General features: G+C 43.8%; 2 protein-coding genes across 2 annotated transcripts in view; one reads left to right on the top strand and one right to left on the bottom strand.

Moving 5' to 3' along the window:
* pvalb7 (parvalbumin 7) overlaps positions 1-12,975 on the bottom strand; it is a 24,893-nt gene extending 11,918 nt beyond the window's left edge. Inside the window, exon 1 of the mRNA XM_020102604.2 lies at positions 12,830-12,975. The gene's annotated coding sequence lies outside the window, so the exon portion shown is untranslated. The remainder of the gene's footprint in view (positions 1-12,829) is intronic.
* The window catches only part of ncf4 (neutrophil cytosolic factor 4), a 22,109-nt gene extending 3,282 nt beyond the window's left edge, over positions 1-18,827 (top strand). Inside the window, exons 4-10 of the mRNA XM_020102603.2 lie at positions 3,070-3,140; positions 3,724-3,851; positions 5,637-5,685; positions 12,942-13,040; positions 15,984-16,135; positions 16,575-16,640; positions 18,274-18,827. Coding sequence (XP_019958162.1) covers positions 3,070-3,140; positions 3,724-3,851; positions 5,637-5,685; positions 12,942-13,040; positions 15,984-16,135; positions 16,575-16,640; positions 18,274-18,481 — 773 coding nt within the window. The 3' untranslated portion in view covers positions 18,482-18,827. The remainder of the gene's footprint in view (positions 1-3,069; positions 3,141-3,723; positions 3,852-5,636; positions 5,686-12,941; positions 13,041-15,983; positions 16,136-16,574; positions 16,641-18,273) is intronic.

Raw genomic sequence — 18,827 nt, 5'->3', positions numbered from 1 at the left:
AGGATGACAAGGAGGTGAGTTGCATGAGCGGGAAAAAAATGAATGATGAAGTGACAGAATGAAGAAATACAAGCATCAGAGCACGTCTGGACTTTTAATGGTCGAAGGTCCGGGGAATAAAAGTCATTGGCCCGTGCAAGTGAGCTGTTGATGAAGAAGATTAAGAGGTGGGAGAAGGAACTTTAAATTAGAACCACTCAGAGGCTGAAGGGCCCCATTTCAAACTGAGGCAGACATAAATCCAGTTATTGTGCAATAGTTAATCTGTGTTGTATCAATTTCAGCTTGAGCACCGTAAGTTTTTTAATGTATTTACAGTTTTTTTTATTATTGTTTCCTTCTTAATTTCTCTCAGAGTCACTACAGATGTCCAAGACTGTCACCGGACCGATATTCAGGCGTCGGCCGAGCTGCCGTGTTTGTCCTCGTCTGCTCAGTGGCTCTGGTTTTATTCTGCAGCTCATTGTTTTCCCATAAGTCCGTCTGTTTGTCTGAGGAGCCGCCGTCAGTGTCTGTGATGATTAACGGAGCCTGGGAACCAACATCTGCAGCAATAAAAGCCTGAAGGCTTCGAATGGGAGGCTCAGACCATTGATTTGGGAGAGATGAGGACAGAGTGTGTGTGTGTGTGTGTCTGGTCCAGGTATTACTCTTGGACAATTCTTTTATTTACACATTTTTCATCATTCCATCTAATGATGGCGATGGAACGACCGGCTGACGGTTTTCTGTCCCTACAGTCAGTGAAACTAGCATCAGCGAACCTGCTGGTTCCCTGAAGTCTGAATATCTATGTTGGTTTTATGACCTTCATCAAAATGGTTTTCACTCTGTCCCTTTGTCCATTTCAGGGTTGGCTTGTGTGCTTGTGAGTCAGATCATACAAAAAAGTAACGAACCGATTCCCATGGAACTCGGGGGAAGGAGGGGACACGGGCCAAGAAGGAACTCTTTCAGTTTCGGCCCCAGATCTTTTTATCTTTTTATCACTTACTTTAACAACCTGCGAGACGTTATTCATCAACCGCGCATAAGGACCCAGAAGAAAAAAACACAAGTGATCTTGTGTGTGCTCGAGTTTCACAGCATCTGTCTCATCTTCACGCTGCACCTGTGCTGAACTGAGGATCCAACAAAACAAGGCTCCTGCTGTTCCCTGATCTCTTCTCTCTCTAACCCCCGTCCGTCCTGCCCCGCACGTCTCTTCCTCCATTCCAGCTTTATTTGCTCTGTGTCAGAGTAAAGGTACAAATGATTCATATTCTTGGCAGGTGCTTTAACTTGCCCTCAGCGGACGGTTTGACATGCGGAGTTGCAGTATTTGCAAAAATGCATTTAAAGTGAAGGTGAAAACGAAATGTGAAATGCCTTTTGAAGAATGAGGCCGTTTTTCCGCATCAGAATGTCTCTGTAATGGCAGGAAAAATATAGAGTAACCTTTATCCAGGTGTAATGTAACAGTATTTAAATTTGTTTTCTTTTTTTAAAAGTTTGTAGCATGCATAGTTTGTCTTTTTGAACGATACAGATATTAGCACGGTTTCCAAAAAACTACAATCTATGGACACCTTCTGTCTCCGGCTCTCGTTTGAGGGGTAACGTGGTGTTTCCAGGGTTTCTCTCTACTCAGCTACTTCACCTTATTTTCAATAATGGGGACGTCTAAGTAATTCTGGGAATCTGATATCCCTTTATATCCGCTGTACTTGACATAAATCTTAAATTTCGTTCTTTCTTTTTCATTATAGAGATTGATATAACTCTAGAGTCGCATGTTATATATGCAGACATTTGTCTCTATTGTGAAAATTAACTTGAACGTCCTCATCGGATTTCATTCTGTCTCCCTCATTGTCTCTTGCTATATTGGGAAAGTTCTATTTTGCTACAAACTCTGATTTAGCATCTGCCACTGAGGAGTTTGCAGGATAATATTAGATCTGATGGGTTTAATTGCACTGCCAGATCTCATCAGGACGAAAAGAGAATAAGACAGACGTGTCGGGTGGGAGCAGAAAAAAAAATAATGGAAAAGTATATTTTTTGATTAATGAGAAATCCCTAATAGAGAATATCTATCTATTTTTTTTTTTTCATCTGTTTCTCAGTCTTTTTATTTTTTTATTTATGAGTCACCTGAATATTGTCTGGACCAGATCCATCACACGTCCTACAATAGAAAACAGAAATAGAAACAGCTGTGTGATAGATTCAAGGTCAAAAGGACATTTATCCATCGCGGCTCGGGGAGAGATGAAGAGACGCGAGTGAATGATTCATCAGATGGAGAGTGAATGGGTGAATTTCTGTCTTGAGTGAGTTATCGAGCTGAAGAGTGAGTGAGATGAGAGGAACTGAGGGGAGAGAGCGAGAGCTGAATATTGCTGGGGCTCATTAAGACTGTGCTAAATCCTGTTAGATGGACTCGATGAATCGTGGACGGGGCTGATTTAGAGTGTTTGGAGTTTGCGCCTCTTAATTTCCGACTGGACTTGGTGCGATAGTCAGGACGGAGGCTGCTACGTTTCAAGAAAGATGTTTTTTTCAATTTAAAAAATGCCAATAACCCCAGAAAGTGCTGGGATAGATTGTGTTTTTCAAGAAATTGAGCAGCGGGAGAAATAACACTCACATGCATTAATGTGCAGAAGCCAGATTAGTTTGTATAAAACACAAATACTCTTTTTATCAGAAGCTTTCATGGAGGTCTCCTTCAACTCTGTATTACCATACGATAGGATAAACTTTATCTCTGGATAAACTGGTCTCTGGATTCTTCCTCCAACTCATGAGACGTTTGCAAAACTTTAAAAAATGCTTGAAATTGTTCTGCTTCTCATCAGCAGACGTGTTGATTACTGTCTTTGTTGCCACATTGCTGAGCCTCTTCATTCCCACCCCCGTCAATCAACCAAAGGAATTTACAATATGTGACCCCTCATGTATGTGCGTCCACGGGTTCAAAACCCCACAGGGGGGAACTTTCACATTTATTGTTTTTTTTTTCTACTGAGCAACAACAACATGATGTCATCCTGTAAATCTCTCTGTTCTCATATTTCTCGTTAGGAAAAGTCTTCATCGGCAACAAGCAGGAGATCGCAGAGAGCAGAATCCCTGAGCTCAACACGTACATGAAGGTAATCACTTGGAGTTTTAACGCAGGGGAAGGAGCGGTCGGCCTCCTCTGCAGCGTGCGGCGCAGGAGCCTACAGCTCGGTGGGCTGAGCGATGCTGTAGGTGGAGAAGCACTGACTCGGATATTTCAGCCGTGGTTTTGCAGATGGAGCTCAGCACGTAGGCGTTGCTGCTCCCTTCTCTTTGCTCTGCCCTGTGCCCACATCACGTCTGACTGACTGTAGTTGTGCGACTTCTGACATGTTGCAGCAACACGATCAGGTTCTCTCTCTCTCTCTCTCTCTCTCTCTCCCTCTCTCTCCCTCTCTCCCACTCACTCACTTCTCTACTCTTTTTTGCTTCTCCCCTCAACCTACGTGGTTTCTACTTTGCCACGTTCCCTCGCCTTCTCTCGCCTTGCACTTGTGATCACTCTCGTTACGTCTCTCTCTCCCTCTCTCCTCATCCACTCCTTCCACGCTCTTTCTCCATCTCTACTTCATCTCCACCTTTCTCACGCTTCTTCCCTTCATCTTGCTCCTTCATCCAATCGTCTATCCTCGCGAGCCGACCTCTTCTCATCCCCCCTCTCTCCTCTTGTGCCAGGGGCTTCTGGGTCTGCCGATATGGCTCCTGCTCGACGAGGCTCTCCGGATGTTTTTCTACCAGACGGAACGGGACAGCAAACATCAACCTCTGGCCCTCAGGCGTCTCCGTCCACCGACCCGCAGAGTGTAAGCACTGCCCCCCCCCCACTGCACACCCTGCTAACAAGACAAAACACAGCTCGGCTGGAGACGCTGAACAGTTCGGACCAATCACCGAATCACTCCTGATCTATTAAGAGGATAAAAACACCAGCTTCGTCCTCGTGACTCTTTATTCACACTAAACTATTGTACGTTTTTTAATTTAATCTGTTGAAGGACAAATTAAAGCGACGCGATCTTCCTCGTCGTCTGATCCCCTGCTGACGTTACATCTCTCGTAGCCGCTCGCTTGCTGCACGTTATTGGATTTTGTGAAACTTGATGAATGGATGCACGAGACACACATGTAGAGATACAACATGCAACAGTGTGTTGTGTTCGTCATGTCAGGATCTACAACACAGAACAGTTTGTTGACTGGAGTTAGAAATGTTGATATAAAACAAAGAGACTGCCTCGGCCGTCTCCTCCTCCTCCTCCTCCTCCTCTCATTTAAGTCACGAGGAAGCAATAGAGGTGATGATACATAAATTTAGAACCGAGAAAAGTTCATTGAACCTTATTGTTCTTTTCCAAGCTCTACTTCCTCATTTATAACGAACGTTCCGGCTTCTGATTGGTTCATCTGCCTGTGGTCAGGTTGCAGCAGATGTGGTAAAGAGGGACTCTCTCTCAACAGGAAATGATGCAAAGCTCGACTCTGGTTACTTCCTCTGCTCTTACACCTGATCTGCTGCTACTCTGACGGACACACGGTCGGTTTGTGTGTTTGAAACAACACGCGGAACTGTGATGTTTCCTCTTTTGGGTGTTGCCACACGTTTGATTCCCTCCTTGCCCTAGAAACCACCTGATTTTTGCAAGATGTTGGCTGTAAATTCTTGCAGTTGAGAGATGTAATTTAATTTTCCACACTTGGTACAAAGTGATCCAAGTTGTTTATTGAATTTCCGTTCATACACCTCACCTGTTTTTCTAATTACCTCGTGGCAGTTACCCGATCATTGAGTTTCTTTTTTTAATTATTGAATCACTGCACTTTTTAATATCACAGTCGCCCCGGAGATGCTTGCGGTGGATAGCGTGCATACGAAATACACATCTGTAGTACAACACATCCATCACACCATCTGTGATTAGTTTGAAGCAACAAACACATTTTGATCGGAGAGTTTCTCTTTCGTGTTTGAAGAACGCAGAAATCACTGGGTTTATGTTTTCCAGCAGATTAAAGATGGTGCGAGAAGACTGGATGAATCCTGATGTTTATTTCTTTCAGAGAAAATAGAGAAACGTCATCAACACATGTGCTTACTCGCTGTGTCTGGACATTTTCCAGCTATAATCCAGCTCACATGGGCTCTGACCTTTTTACGAGGTTCACTGCACCAATAGTTCCACAAAATGTCCAGAGCAGCTGACTCAGACATTTGTGTTCTCACGGAAAATGTTCGGATGCAGTTTAAGATTGTTGTTTCCTGAATGAAGGCGATGGAGCGACCGACAAACTGACTTTGCTGTTTTCTAATTTATCTTTCTTTTTTCTTTCCTTTTCGTTTAAATGTCATTTGAACTTAAACTCTTAAAATCTGTTCTCTTACGTGAATTACATGTTAACATTTGTTTTTACCTACATTCTCTGTAAAGCACGTTGAGCTGCAGTTCTTGTGTGGAAGGTGCGACACAGATCAAGTTATAACTCTGATAACTATCATTATAATTAATCAAGAGATGATGCGTTCTGCTGTTTATTACGCCTGCTGACGATGTTCACGTGTCTGACTCGTCTCTTCTCTGTCTGTCTTTTAGAAAAACCGTCAAACCGAAGATGGACCTCTTCTCCTCCCCGAGGGCAGAGGTATCTATGTGCTGTTAATCGTTCTTTCTTGTTGTTGTTGCTCTGGTAACAATCTCCATGGCCACCCACAGAGCAACAACTCCTTAGTCTAACAACCACGCAGAATGCACCACATCACCCCGAGAAATAACATATGATCCTGTCAACACACACACACACACACACACACACACTCACACACACTCACACACACTCACACACACACACACACACACACACACACACACACACACTCTGTCCCGTCCACATCTCTGCATTACTTTCTATCGACTGATGTGACAAATCAATGAGGATGATTTTAAAAGTGTTGTGCAACTCTTCTTCTCCTCCCTCTTGCCTGTGACTCCGTTGACCTCATCAATATTTCCCGCCTCGCTTCACTTCCTCTTTTAATTTCTGTATCCTTCTCTCCTTTCGTATTAGCCTCCCCCCTCCCTCTCCCTCCTGACTTTACCTTCTCTCCCCCTTCATCTCCCTTTTTTTTTTTAAACACCCCTTAAGTCCTTTTTTCCTTTTTCCTCTCCCCTCCCTCCATCTCTTTTCAAGGTTGTGACCATCTCTCCTCCTCCATCTCTCTTCCTCCTCCTCTCTTCCTCCTCTTCTTTGCATCCTCTCATTTTTATTCCGTTCACACTCTGCGCTCAAACGAATATGGGGGGGAGGGGGGCAGTTTATATCCTGAAGTCGTTGCAGAAAGTTGTGCGTTAGCGTGTGACCTTTGTAGCTGGTGTGTTGCAGGTGCAGGAGCTCAGTTGGGTCAAGAGTTGAAGTTTTAATGACCTGAAAGTTAAAGTTCTCCCAGAAGGCAAAGAAGCCGATCGATCGGTACTCTTGTTGACACAGTTCCTCCAGTAACCCTCCTTTTGTACTTATTGTTTAACCCCAACGCTTCAACCTTCAGTGAGTAGCAGCCAAAAAGGTCCCCACTCTTAATGCGTGCAACTCGCAGGGGTCCTCACAAAGACAGAAGAACAAGAGCATGCACACAAATACCTATTTTTAAATCGAATCAGTGCAGTTACACTTGTGACTGTGAGTAATAGTGTGTGTGGGAGTAATGATGTTGATACTACGGTTTCATCTGATTTGCAGTGTGATGTGTTTATGTTTTATTTGCGTGTTTCTTTGTTGCACAGTTCATTTTCATTTGGTCTTGAAAAGCTCACAGGAAGCTGCTCCGAGCACCGTGTGTCAATCATCCCAGTCCCCTCTCAACGGATGGATAGAGCTTCTGCACGCTAATGATGCCACATTCAAATATGCACTTGTGTCGTTTCTTTTAGTAAAATAAATCTGCCAGTGCAGCAGTTTTTGTGTGCAGAGTATTTCAACCTTTACCCATTGTCCTTTTTTAAATCTTCACTCGTTAAATCAAGTTGATTTCTATGAGTGAATGGTTGAAATAAGTCAAATAATTGATATACATATATGTGACTTTGGCCTCAAGGTTTTTCCTTTGTCATCCGTCGTTTTTCCCCTGAAGTTTCATCAGAGACGGAATCGGTGTTTGTCGGATTAATCTGTGTTGAAAGTTCTCATTGTTCGCAGCCACATTTAAAAACTTGGTTTAGAAAAGTAAAGTTTGGACGATTCAGTATCTTGATAAACTGGAGATTTTTGCAGTGCAAGTGTTTGTGTTTGTCTCGTTTTATAAGTGGTTGTGTTTACAGCCAGAACAAGCTGTAACATGAGTTCTTATCTGCAGGTGGTGTGTGTGTGTGTGTGTGTGTGTGTGTGTGTGTGTGTGTGTGTGTGTGTGTGTGTTTGTGTGTGGGTGTGTGTGGGTGTGTGTGTGTTTCTGCAGCTCTTGTGTGCTTTATCCCCTTACATCACTTGTCCTAACCTTGCACCATCGGCTGCACACAAACACACTGAATCCCTCACTGCACACTTCACTGGTCTTTTATTGCCAAACTAGTAGCAGCAACTCCATTTCACTCCGTCCTCCCCCTCTGCCTCCCCTCTCTCCCACACAGATGTAAAACATCGCTGCGCTCTACTCTACCAGACCCACCAGCCTACTCAACATTTATTTTAGCTCGCTCTCTCCTTCTAAGAGAGGAAGATGGATGCTCCTCTGTGTGTGTGACCCGCCGTGCGTCTTTTTCAGTGCAGGGAAGTGGCTGTTAAACTCCGTCCGAACAATGATCAATGGCCGCTCTGATCCTGATGGATTGGAGGAGGGCGCAGGCATTTGTCACAGTAGAGCTGGTACCAACGTTGGTGTTTACACTATGCAACACTTCATTCCACTCCACTTAGCATCAGCTCAGGCTCAACCCCACAGCGTGTGATGAGTAATTGTTGACTTTGGCGATATCAGTTTCAAACAAGGTCAAATGGAAAAGCTGCTCTTGGTTAACGTGAGCTTTTAGTGATGCACGAGCCCGAGGGGTAGTTTGTCTGATTAGAAAAAGTGGGGCACGAAAGACAACGAAGCGGGAACAGACTAGAGATGTTCAGACACCTGAGTTTCTGAACTGGATGCCACAACTGCAGCCGAAATGTGAGGTCTGACCGTCTGCGTGGACGGTAACAACATGATGGACCACAGCACGAGCATGCGACAAATAGTGCTGCAAGTTACTCATTGTAATTTCATTATGAAACTGTGGCAGGACAAAGTAGAAAGTGGCGGGCTGCTACAGTCTACATAGTTAATGGGAAACACTGGGATAACGACACTAGTGTCAGAAATGCCTCTGAAGGTGATGCATCGGTGTGTACGTGAATCTATGCACTGATCCCGGACCAGGTCTTTAAAGAACATTAGTTTCACTCAGGTTACAAAAAATCAGAGAAGAGCAGAGAAGAAGTGATTAACAGAGTTTCTAAATCTCAGCAATTGGGCGATACTTCATGCTGCAAGTAAAACAGCGACGTGTACTTTATGAAAGTATTACGATTCAAGCAGTTTAAAGGACATACTTGTTACGCTAATTAATTTTTAGCGCTGTTTTTCAGTTCTGACTGTCAATAAAAGGAGTTCCCTGGCATAAATTCTCTTTTTATTTGCTTTTCAAAGGGTTTAACCTGAGCGAGGCCGAACAACAACCGGGTTACATAACGTTAAAAGTCCAGGTTTGGCTTTGGGAAGGGACAATGGGAACATCTCTCTCTCTCTCTCTCTCAGAACAGCTTGTCGGAGCGATAAGAGTCAAAGAGGTGAAAAGATTGAGTGAAAAAATGCACAAAACCCCATAAAATTACAAATTAAAAATCAAAGCAGTCGTGATCGACTGAGGCTCAGCTCCTTCTCCTCTGCAGTGAGAGCCATTAAAGCAGAAATTAGATCCTATTTTAGATAAAGACCTTCGGAGGAAAAAGAAAAAAAAAGATTAAATGAAGGTAAAGTACACTCGGTACTTCTCAATGGGAAGAGATACGACCTTAGAATCCTGAGTTCACCTTTACGTGTATTATATGCAGTAGAAGGGTCAAAGAGGTCAAATAACCGGAGCAGGAATGAGAAGCTATAACTTGTACGATGTACGACGAAGAAAAAAACTGGGAAAACTAAATGACCCAAGAAGTTTTATGGGACAAGAGCTGCTTCACGATGTTTGTTCTTACGATGGTGAGACACCTAGTGGCCAAAGTTACATATTGTACGTTTAAAGTGATGAAGCTGATTCGTCAGCAGGTTTCCCGAGTCGACTGGATTCACTCTGTGGAACTTAAAAGCGGAGTCACAGTGAAAAACCCAGATAAAAATCATCCAACTCTGCTTTTCTACGATGTTTGGTCGCTTCGTTTATCTCACTGTCGCAGCTCATTCATCACAGGGCTCGGTGTTTCCGGCTGAACCCATTAAACCCAGTCTACGCTGCCTGTCAATCGCCGAGCAGGAGACGGACACATTTAGCAGTGAAATAAAAATAAAGTGGAGCATCCAGCATCATGAGAGACAGTTATTTTCAGACAGAGAGTTAATTGTGGACTTCGTCAGCCGGTCAGAAACTTTAACAAATGCCAGGTACAGTAATGTCTGAGAAGTAGGGGGAACGTTTGACTTTGAATGTTCTTCACGCAGAACTATTAGTTTTGATAAAACCCAAATCCATCCTGTTGTTGTGTTGCGTGACGGCTGAAAAGCCACACAGAGATTCACAACCTCTGCAGCCTGTGCTCATTCTCAGACTCATGTATTATGATCCTTCTCTCCGGGCTTTCGAGGAAGTGGGCCATCTACTTAAAATGTGACACTTTTATCGAACGTCAGGGAGAGAGAGAGAAAGAAAAAAACCCCTGAACGCTCATCTCTTCCTCCCTGTTGCCAGACTAATGAGCTAAAGGTTTAACAAGCTCATTAAGGCGGGGTCGGCAGCAAGTCTAATTGTACCAGATGATTGCTCCTGTGGCTGCGTGAACCCAAGGGTTGGACGGCTACATTTAGAGACCTGCTCTCCATCGGGCACCCAGGACTCATCAACACGGAGCAGCTGCAGCGAACAGGAAGACGAACGAAATAAGCAGCATTGCATTCTGGTCTATTCGCACTGCCGAGTAGAAAATTGGTGTGTGCATTCTTCTGATAGATTTGATGCCACATGGTGGTATTTGAAAAAAGTGGAGGATCGAGCCCCTTGTCTTTGGTTCGCAGGGTCGTGGTGATGTCGTTGTATGTATGTCAGTGAGCTGCCTTCAGACATGAAACTGAAGTCCGGATACTTTGCTGTATTTTTCCGGAGGGGCTGAATGTGATAACGCAAATGACCGAGTCAGTTGTTCGGGACCTCCTGCAGCACATCCGAGATCTCTCGCTCGAATGTTCCTGACAAAGTCCTGTCTGACCCGAACAATCTCCTGCTGCTTCTTTACATGTGAAAGACAAACTCAGGAAAATGTCTGATCCCGATTTTCTGGACAGTTTTTCAGATTTCAGTTTCAGTAGCTTAACTTGGAGGGTGAATAATTGTCTTTGTTGGTCACCTTTTTACTTTCACGTGAGCAGATGGTGAAAAGAAATCGAGTTTAATGAAGTGATTGCTTTTAATGCAGCTTTTTAAATAACACATACATTATTTATTTGGTCAACTGTCCACAGAACGGACTTGTTATAGTCATGGATTGGTTTTATTAATAGAATGAACTGTTAGTGGAGACTGGGAGAAAAAAAAAAAAAAAGAACAAATTGAATAAAAGAAACAGATGCGACAAATGTGGAACAAGGACAAGGACGGGAATAAAGAGGTAGAATGATGATGGCGAGGAGATGGAGCGAGAGAGGGAGCGATGGAAGGAGGTGTAGAGAAAGGAGGGATTGCTTTGTCACATCATATTTGGTGTTTTTGTTGGAGATAGTATCTTATCGCCCCGGTAACACATTTTCACATCATCTATAAATTACAGGCAGCGGCGTGTCAGCGTGATTATGAAACATCTTCTGGAATGATGCATTAAAAATAACAGCCATGAATTCAAACCCTGTATGTGTGTGTGTGTGTGTGCGCGCGCGTTCGTGCGTGTCTGTGTGTGTGTCGTCAGGGTCAGGGTCAGGGTAATCTCAGTGGATTGTTAATCCAGCCGGCTCCCTCACTCCCCAGCTTCATTAATCGGCCACTTGCCTCTGTCTCATTTTCTTCTTCATGCACACACACACACACTAACACACACTAACACACACACACTCACTAACACACACACACTTGCACATGCAGTCCATCATTCACCTACAGACACGTCCATGCTTGAACATGTACACGTACTTATGTGTAATTCTTAATTAACAACATGTCAAACCAAACTTTTCATCCGATCTGTACGTTTTTCTGTGAAGTTGGTAACAGATAGTTGTCAGTAGAGATTCACCAGAATTATAAAAGTGTTTTAGTTGTGAACGGTGAAATGAGTGTTGGGTCTACCAGCGATACTCGCTCCATATTCACTCACGTATGACCGAGGATTTTTGTTTTTCATTTTCTTGGTCGTTGTGAGAGACGGTGTTTTGTGAGTTTTTCACTACAGTGTCCCAGGGAATAATTAATTCAATATTCAGAGGACTGATATCTATGAGTGTTTGTAATTTGGTGGAGCTTGATTTAATTCAAGTGGGCTGTTGGGCCTTGCTGGAGGTATGTGCAGATAATTGTAATAACCTCATGGTGGCGCTAGAGTAAAAATCAGGTGATCACCAACAATGTAATCATTATTTTAAATTGGTCAATGCAGCAGTTCATCTCTTCTCCCATGGCACAGGAAAGCAGAGGTTCCTTTTCACTCCCTCACTCACACTCTGTCCTGCGAGGATTACTGTATCCCACCAACTCTCAGCACCTCTGTTCAACTTTCACTTTCCTTTTCTCCTCCTCTTCCTCCCCCTCTCCTTCACCTCCCTCCCACTGCTTTAACCGCTCCTCGTTCTTTTTTTCTTTTTTTGGGCTCCCGTTTCGTTTTCCAAAGCTCCAACGCTCTTCCAATTTTACGCTCTCACTTTCTGTTTCTCTCTCTCTCTCTCTCTCCCCTGCACACACACGTTTGTGCCACTTCAGGCGACTTCTTCATCCATGTGTCTATGGAGGAGACAACGATCTGGTTTTAAGCATCGATAACGACCCCACTGACATAAATGCTGATTTAACTCGGCTGACCATGAGTTAGGACTGATTAGCTTCTCTCACACACACACATACTCACACTTGCATTGCAGCGGGGCATCTCCTCTTCATCACTTTAGCAAACAGCTCATACATTTGTACCTAATCTCTCTCTCTCTCTCTCTCTCTCTCTCACACACACTAACTACTACATGCATCGTACCACGTTCATGTCACTGTGACGTGAATGTAATTGGATTTTTGGAAGTTGGCCGGAAAAGAAGAAGAAGAACTGGACCTCAGACTTTGACACGTGTCACTTTTTCAGAAAGGACAATAATCTCAAATCTACGTAATAACTGATAATGAAAGTGATCAGCACTGCAGCTCCACCTCACACACACATGCATCATCACACAGCTGGATTCAACAATAATACGAGATGCTATCATACATTATAACAAGTATCTGCTCCACATGCAAACACACATCAAACCTGAACTTCATCATTTCTTTTAAAACGTCTCTTCTTCCTCCTCTCTCTGTTCTTCTCTTACTGTTCATACATCACGTTATTCTCCATCAGTTAAAAGTGTGTGAAGTCTTACCTGTCCGCTCTCAGCGTCTCTTTTCTCTGAGTTGAGTGTGTCCGTCTCTCTGCTCTCTTCTCTCTCTCTTCTCACTGACTTTTGTGTGTGTGTGTGTGTGTGTGTCTTCCAGGCGATGTTTGACTTTCGCGGCAATGGCAAGGCGGAGTTGAGCCTGAAGAGGGGAGAGGTGATCTTCCTGCTGCGACGAGTCAACGCCGACTGGCTGGAGGTAAGAACGGAGAGAGAGGGAGCGAGAGTGGGAGAGGGAGGAGAGAAAGAAAGAGAGAGAGGGGGAGGGAGAGTAAGAGTAGGAGAGTGGAAGGCAGTGAAAGATGGATGGAGAGTGAGAGGGAGGGATGGGAGAGATATTGAAGAGGTGGCGGGGGAGAGGACGCACAAGTGTAAAAATGGAAAGAGAGGGAGAGAGGGAGGCATCTTGATCAGGACGGTGGAGGGAAGGAAAGAGATTAAAGAGTGGAGGAGGGAAGAGGAAAGTGATGGAGGAAAAGATAAGCACATGTTTGGGATGAAGAGAGCAAGGAAGAGAGGGGAAAAAGGGGAGATGGAGAAGGATGAGAGGATGAGATGGAAGGAAATAAGAATGAATAGAAACAAAATGAAAAGCATTTGTGTGACTGCGATCTTGTCGTCGCTCCACGTTTGGGAACTGCAGCACATCGCACAGCACCAAAATCATGACAATGTGCAGCGGTCGCCTCATCGGGTTCATGGTTCGAATCCTGGTTCGGCCGTTTCTGTGTGGTGTTGTGTTCTCCTCTGGGTTTTCTCTCTGACTTCCTCCCACAGTGCAGAGACCTGCAGGTTGGGTTAATTGGAGACTCTAGTTGAACCGTAGGTGTGAATAGTTGTTGGTTTATGTGAAGACTCTTTTCCATCGGTCGAAAAAAAACCTGCAAACATCTGTCTCCTGTCTTTAATGAGAATATAAAACAATCACATTTACTCTGAGGTCTAATAACTCCAGCTCCCAGTGGCAGTGATGGAGTCATGACACCCCGGGGGAACTCGATTGTCCCTTTTCTTCATCTTTCCACTGGATCTTTTGAGGCACAACATTATAACACACTTCGGGCGTTGTGTACATTCTGTTTTTTATATCTTAACAACAGCGTAACCTTTTCTTTGTGTCAATCAAAACTTGAAGAGATGAGACAGCGACGTGAGAGAACTCAGTTTCTGTCGCATGTGGGACATCGAACATGACTTACCGGAAGCAGAAAAAGAGGAAACTGCACAACGGGGAACGGAGTCGGTCGCCTGTGTATACTCGTTAATTTTGTCGTAATTGATGATACCTGCTCCTTTATTCCTTCCTTTTGCGTTTACCTTCGCATGAAGAATATCTTTTCCTACATTTTAATGACACTTTGAAAGAAAGATTACAAATTGTGTCATCTCCACATAGCAACAGAGCAGAACAGTCACTGGTGTGATCGGAGGTGTCCTGCTCCACTTTCCTTTACAGGAACAATTACTTAATGAACAAAATGACCTGATTCCACACTGCAAGTGTCACGTGGAAGTCGCTGCCGTACCAAAAAAGGGATGTGGGACATTTTTAATTAGCTTCTCAACATGGAAATTCAATGCCGAGAAACATTTGTCGTAGAAAACCTGCCTTGTCACGTGGTACGCAAAGAAGAAGGTCAGGAAACGTGTTTAATGAAAATGCGTGAGGTGTTGAGATGGAGTGATGAGATGAGAAGCCGGGAGTGGGTGAGTGGGAGAGAGAGAAAGAGAGAGAGACGAGGTGGAAGCTGTGGTGGGAGCGAGGGAGCGAGTGGAGGAGGAGGATGCACTTATCCTGCCCCTGGCTTTCTCGATACGGATCCTAGAAATCATCACGGAGAAGAAGAATGATAATCTGTTTATTCTTATGCAACGCTGCAAACACTCTCGTTGGTCAGTTTTGGAAACTTTGCATCCACCCTAGTGTTTTTTTTTTTTTTGTGTTTTACGGTGGGCGAGGTTAATGCAACACTTACAACTCGTGAAAAGTTGACTGAGTGCATTTGATTTAGTCAGTAGAGGGAGAGGCTGTGGGTGGAGAGCGTGACAAATCCAACGGGCAGACTGGTGCATCAAGGTAAATGTTTCCAACGCACCAAAGTAGAGAGATCTCATCAGTTTCAGGATTCCCAGAGAACATGAGAAACTTCTCCGTGCAGGAGAAGCTGCAAAGTTTCTGCGCTCGCTGCTGTGATGCTTCTCAGGGCTCACAAAAACCACATCACTAAGAAATCACCAAAATATTTCCATATTCTTGAAATTAGATTAACTGAGTGGTGGAGAGGAAAGAAGCGTATATGACATTATAAAGTATACGATAGGGATCTTTAACATCATCTTTAGACTTCCTTTTGTCACCTACAGAGATACTCTGGGTATTAGTACTTAATTTATTTTGGGTGGAGTACAGCTCCATTCACTAAAAGCTGTTCATTCCCCGAATCTTGATTGCAGTCTTAAAAAAATGGAAGAAGAGAAAACTCTAAGGCAAACTCTCCTATCAAACAAATCCGAATTTATTTTCATGGCATGGTCGTAGAACATGATGGGTTACCTGTAGTTTTACAGCATTTATCCAGATCACTCATATTAAACCCAAACTCTGACTTGTTTTGGATCAAGAAGTCAAAACTGACAATAAAGTCCTTAAAATTGTCTTCAGCTCGTCCAAACAAACCTGAGAGGGTCCAGGAAGCTCCTCGACAAACGTCCTGGTTTATCACGGCTTCTGTAAAAACCTTTAGACGAGTTGCATCAGATCGTTGAAATGCTCGAAAATAAAAAGCCTGTAGTGATTTGCACGTCTCAGGACTGATGGGACGCTCTCATCGATTTAACAAACAATAGTATTTTCTGATAAGCTGGATGTTTCATTTTACAGCAAACGGCTGGAGATGTGCTCCGTGTAATTTTCTCTAGACTTTCAGTAAATAGACACCTGGAGGGTATTAAACGCTGTACGGTTGTGATGAGTGGTTGTAACGTCAGCAGCATATTATGAATAATAGCTTCATTAGTCTGGAAAACGTGTCTCTAGATGAAGCTCCGTCCTCGTGTTTCTCTCCTTCAAATCATCAACTCATCCCATCGTCTGCGTTTTATCAGTCCGACCATTTATTCTCTCCTCTTTTCTTTTCTTCAGGGCACAGTGAACAATCAGACGGGCATTTTCCCAGAATCCTTCGTGAAGATCATAAAGCCCCTCCCAGAGAGTGAATCAGAAGGTGAAGGTGGAGCTCAAACCTACAGCTGTCTGCGCTGCTTCCTGTTCACCCCCTCTGGAGTCGTCACCAGGTCTGCTCAGGAGGAACTGTGTGGATGTGTGTTTGTGTGTATTCAAGAAGATACTTAAGTGTGTTTAATTACCTTTCGTCAGGAAGGTTATACTTTCACCCCTGTCCGTTAGTTTACTGACACAAATTTGCAAAAGAAAGTTTTGTAATGTTGAAACTAGATATTCTAACAGATTCAGATTCTGTTTGAGTGAAGACTTGCTTGGATATGATCGACTGTCGAGGTTGATCCTGATGCTAAAATGTTTAGAATGTGACCACACATAGATAAACGTCATGAAAAAAGGCAAAATACTTAAATACTAAAAAGTTCACCTTAAACTACATTTATACCAGGAGTTAGAAACATCACATTACGGCTTAACGAACGGCTTAATAACGTCCAAACCTCGACAGTTTCAAAAGTTCTCCTTTCAGATTGTGTGTTTGTGTTTGTGCAGAGATGTGTGTGTACAGGAGGACCTCACCATCCAGCCAACATACAAGGACTTACTGTCTCGTATGAGGTACGTCACCTCGGAGAACACACGCAGTTTTCATTTTCTTCAACAAACGACTCGATGTACGAAAGCAATAACAGATATTGTGTTTCCTGTCTCTTCCATCACTCATGTGGGAAACAATAATTGAGAGAAATAATGTGTTAATGATTCCTCTGGACTGTTGCTCAGTTGTTTTCGGGGAAACGATCGGATGCAGCCTCTCACACGTGCGAGCGAATCACCACACCTTCTAAATAATGTGCTAATGGAATCCCACACTGACATATTTGATGAAAGGTTGCAGTGAAGTCAGCGGAGGATGTGTCCATGATACTATTATGATCACAATAGGAATGAAAAGCCTCAGATTCTTGCTTCTGTCTCACATCAGTGAAAAGTTACTAATTGCCGACTGGTGACCTTTGACCTCTGCTTTGCGAAGTGTTTGAATCCGTCTCGGCTCCGAGCTTTTTCTTCTCGCGGCCGAACACATTTTTACATCCACTGTCCCTCCCCGATATGCTCAGATTGAACTTGCGGACCTTTGTGTGTTTCTCTGCCTGAGTGTTATGATCGTGAAGTCGCAGTAAAATTCTAGACAGAACACGGATGAGTCGAAGTCACCGGTCCGCCATCGGGGCTGTTGTGCGCCGCAAAAACCTGCAAATTACCGTTTGCCAATCATCACCCCTCATCAAATTGGTTCCTGTGGGACCTCCGACTCCCCTCACCTCCCTTCCCACCGCGCCGCCATCACCGGATGCACATGGTCATTACGCCGTCATATCTGCTCTTCTCCGTCTTTTTCTCTGTGGCTCTCCCTCTCCCTCGATCTCTCATTATCTGGTAATTTAGATAGGTGAGCGCTGTGATGATTAGTCCTCCCCGTTCATAATCAGTTCATTTCCACTGCTTATCTGCTCATTATTGTTTTTCTGCGTTCGGGCCCCAGTACCTTGCACTGCAGGAGGATGGATGAGACCCTGGTCCTGAGTTTTAATATAGCTCGGTTCTGATAAAGGGAAGGGGAGGACGATGAGATGGGGGGGGGGGGAGACGAGACGAGAAGAGGAAGAATAAACATACCTCACTGATGGTGATTCTGTCTTTAGCTCTGACCGTATCACACTGCTGTTCTTATATTTAAATATAGTATTTGATCCTCACCACACCGTTAATCATGCAGTACTTTGTGGAGATTTTACCACGAATAAAACGTGACTTTTACGTGATAATCCAGATCTCGGTGTCCTTCCCGTGTCCTTCCATTTCTCGGTGGCAGGAAGTGTTTAAATATTCCTGGGCTTGTCCTTCATCAGATTTAATACTTCGTCACGTTGTGCCTCATATGTTACAGTGTTAGAGGTGGTGCTCTCTACTTTAGCATTTACTGTGATCCGACATTAAACTGTAATAAAAGTAACTTCACATTACTTTCTTTTAATGTTGATGTGAACCATTTACTGAATTTAAAAGATAGTGAAGCCAAAGCGTCATAAACCCCACCTCCTCCATGTTAGTGGATGGGACACAAACCAAAACTAGAAAGTCAAACAGATTTTTTTCTCAAAGATTGTTTCTTTTGAAACTTTAGGCTTTGACGTTATCCTTTCAAACCGAGGTTTAAACTTTCTGAACTTTCGTCTCCGTGTCTCAGAAACGTCTTCAAGGAGGACGACATCGCCGTGAACTACCGCGACCCCGAGGGCGACCTCATCCGCATCCTGGACGACGAGGACGTCCAACTGATGATCAAGGAGAGCAGGGTTCAGAAAGTCAATGCCAAGAGACCTGTCAATCAGTTTCCATGGGAACTGTATGTGACCTTCACCTCTGACCTCTCGGTTTACAACACCCAGGCCTGAGAGAGAAGGGCTGAGGTTCATTCAAGGGAGGTAGAGAAACTACTTGGCACTGAGAGTTAATGTCCTTTACATTTCACATTTCTACTAATTTAATGATCATCTTTAAGTTCTTAGCTTTAGATTTGTTCTTACGCTGCAGAAGCAGAGCAGCACCGGGCTTGTTGTAGATTTAACATCAACCTGGGAAGCTCAGCTCAGCTCAGCCTGAAGAAAATATCTCAGAGTACAGAACATTCGGTGTATAAAACAAATAATAATACTCCAAACAGTTCAGAGGTTTGCTGACTGAGCTTGAAGCTACTTTATACTTCTTTATCTCTTGTTAATAAAAAGCTGTTTACATTCA

This window comes from Paralichthys olivaceus, chromosome 8, assembly GCF_024713975.1.
Source record: "Paralichthys olivaceus isolate ysfri-2021 chromosome 8, ASM2471397v2, whole genome shotgun sequence".
Lineage (NCBI taxonomy): Eukaryota > Metazoa > Chordata > Actinopteri > Pleuronectiformes > Paralichthyidae > Paralichthys > Paralichthys olivaceus.
This window is presented reverse-complemented; position numbering and strand designations above follow the sequence as displayed.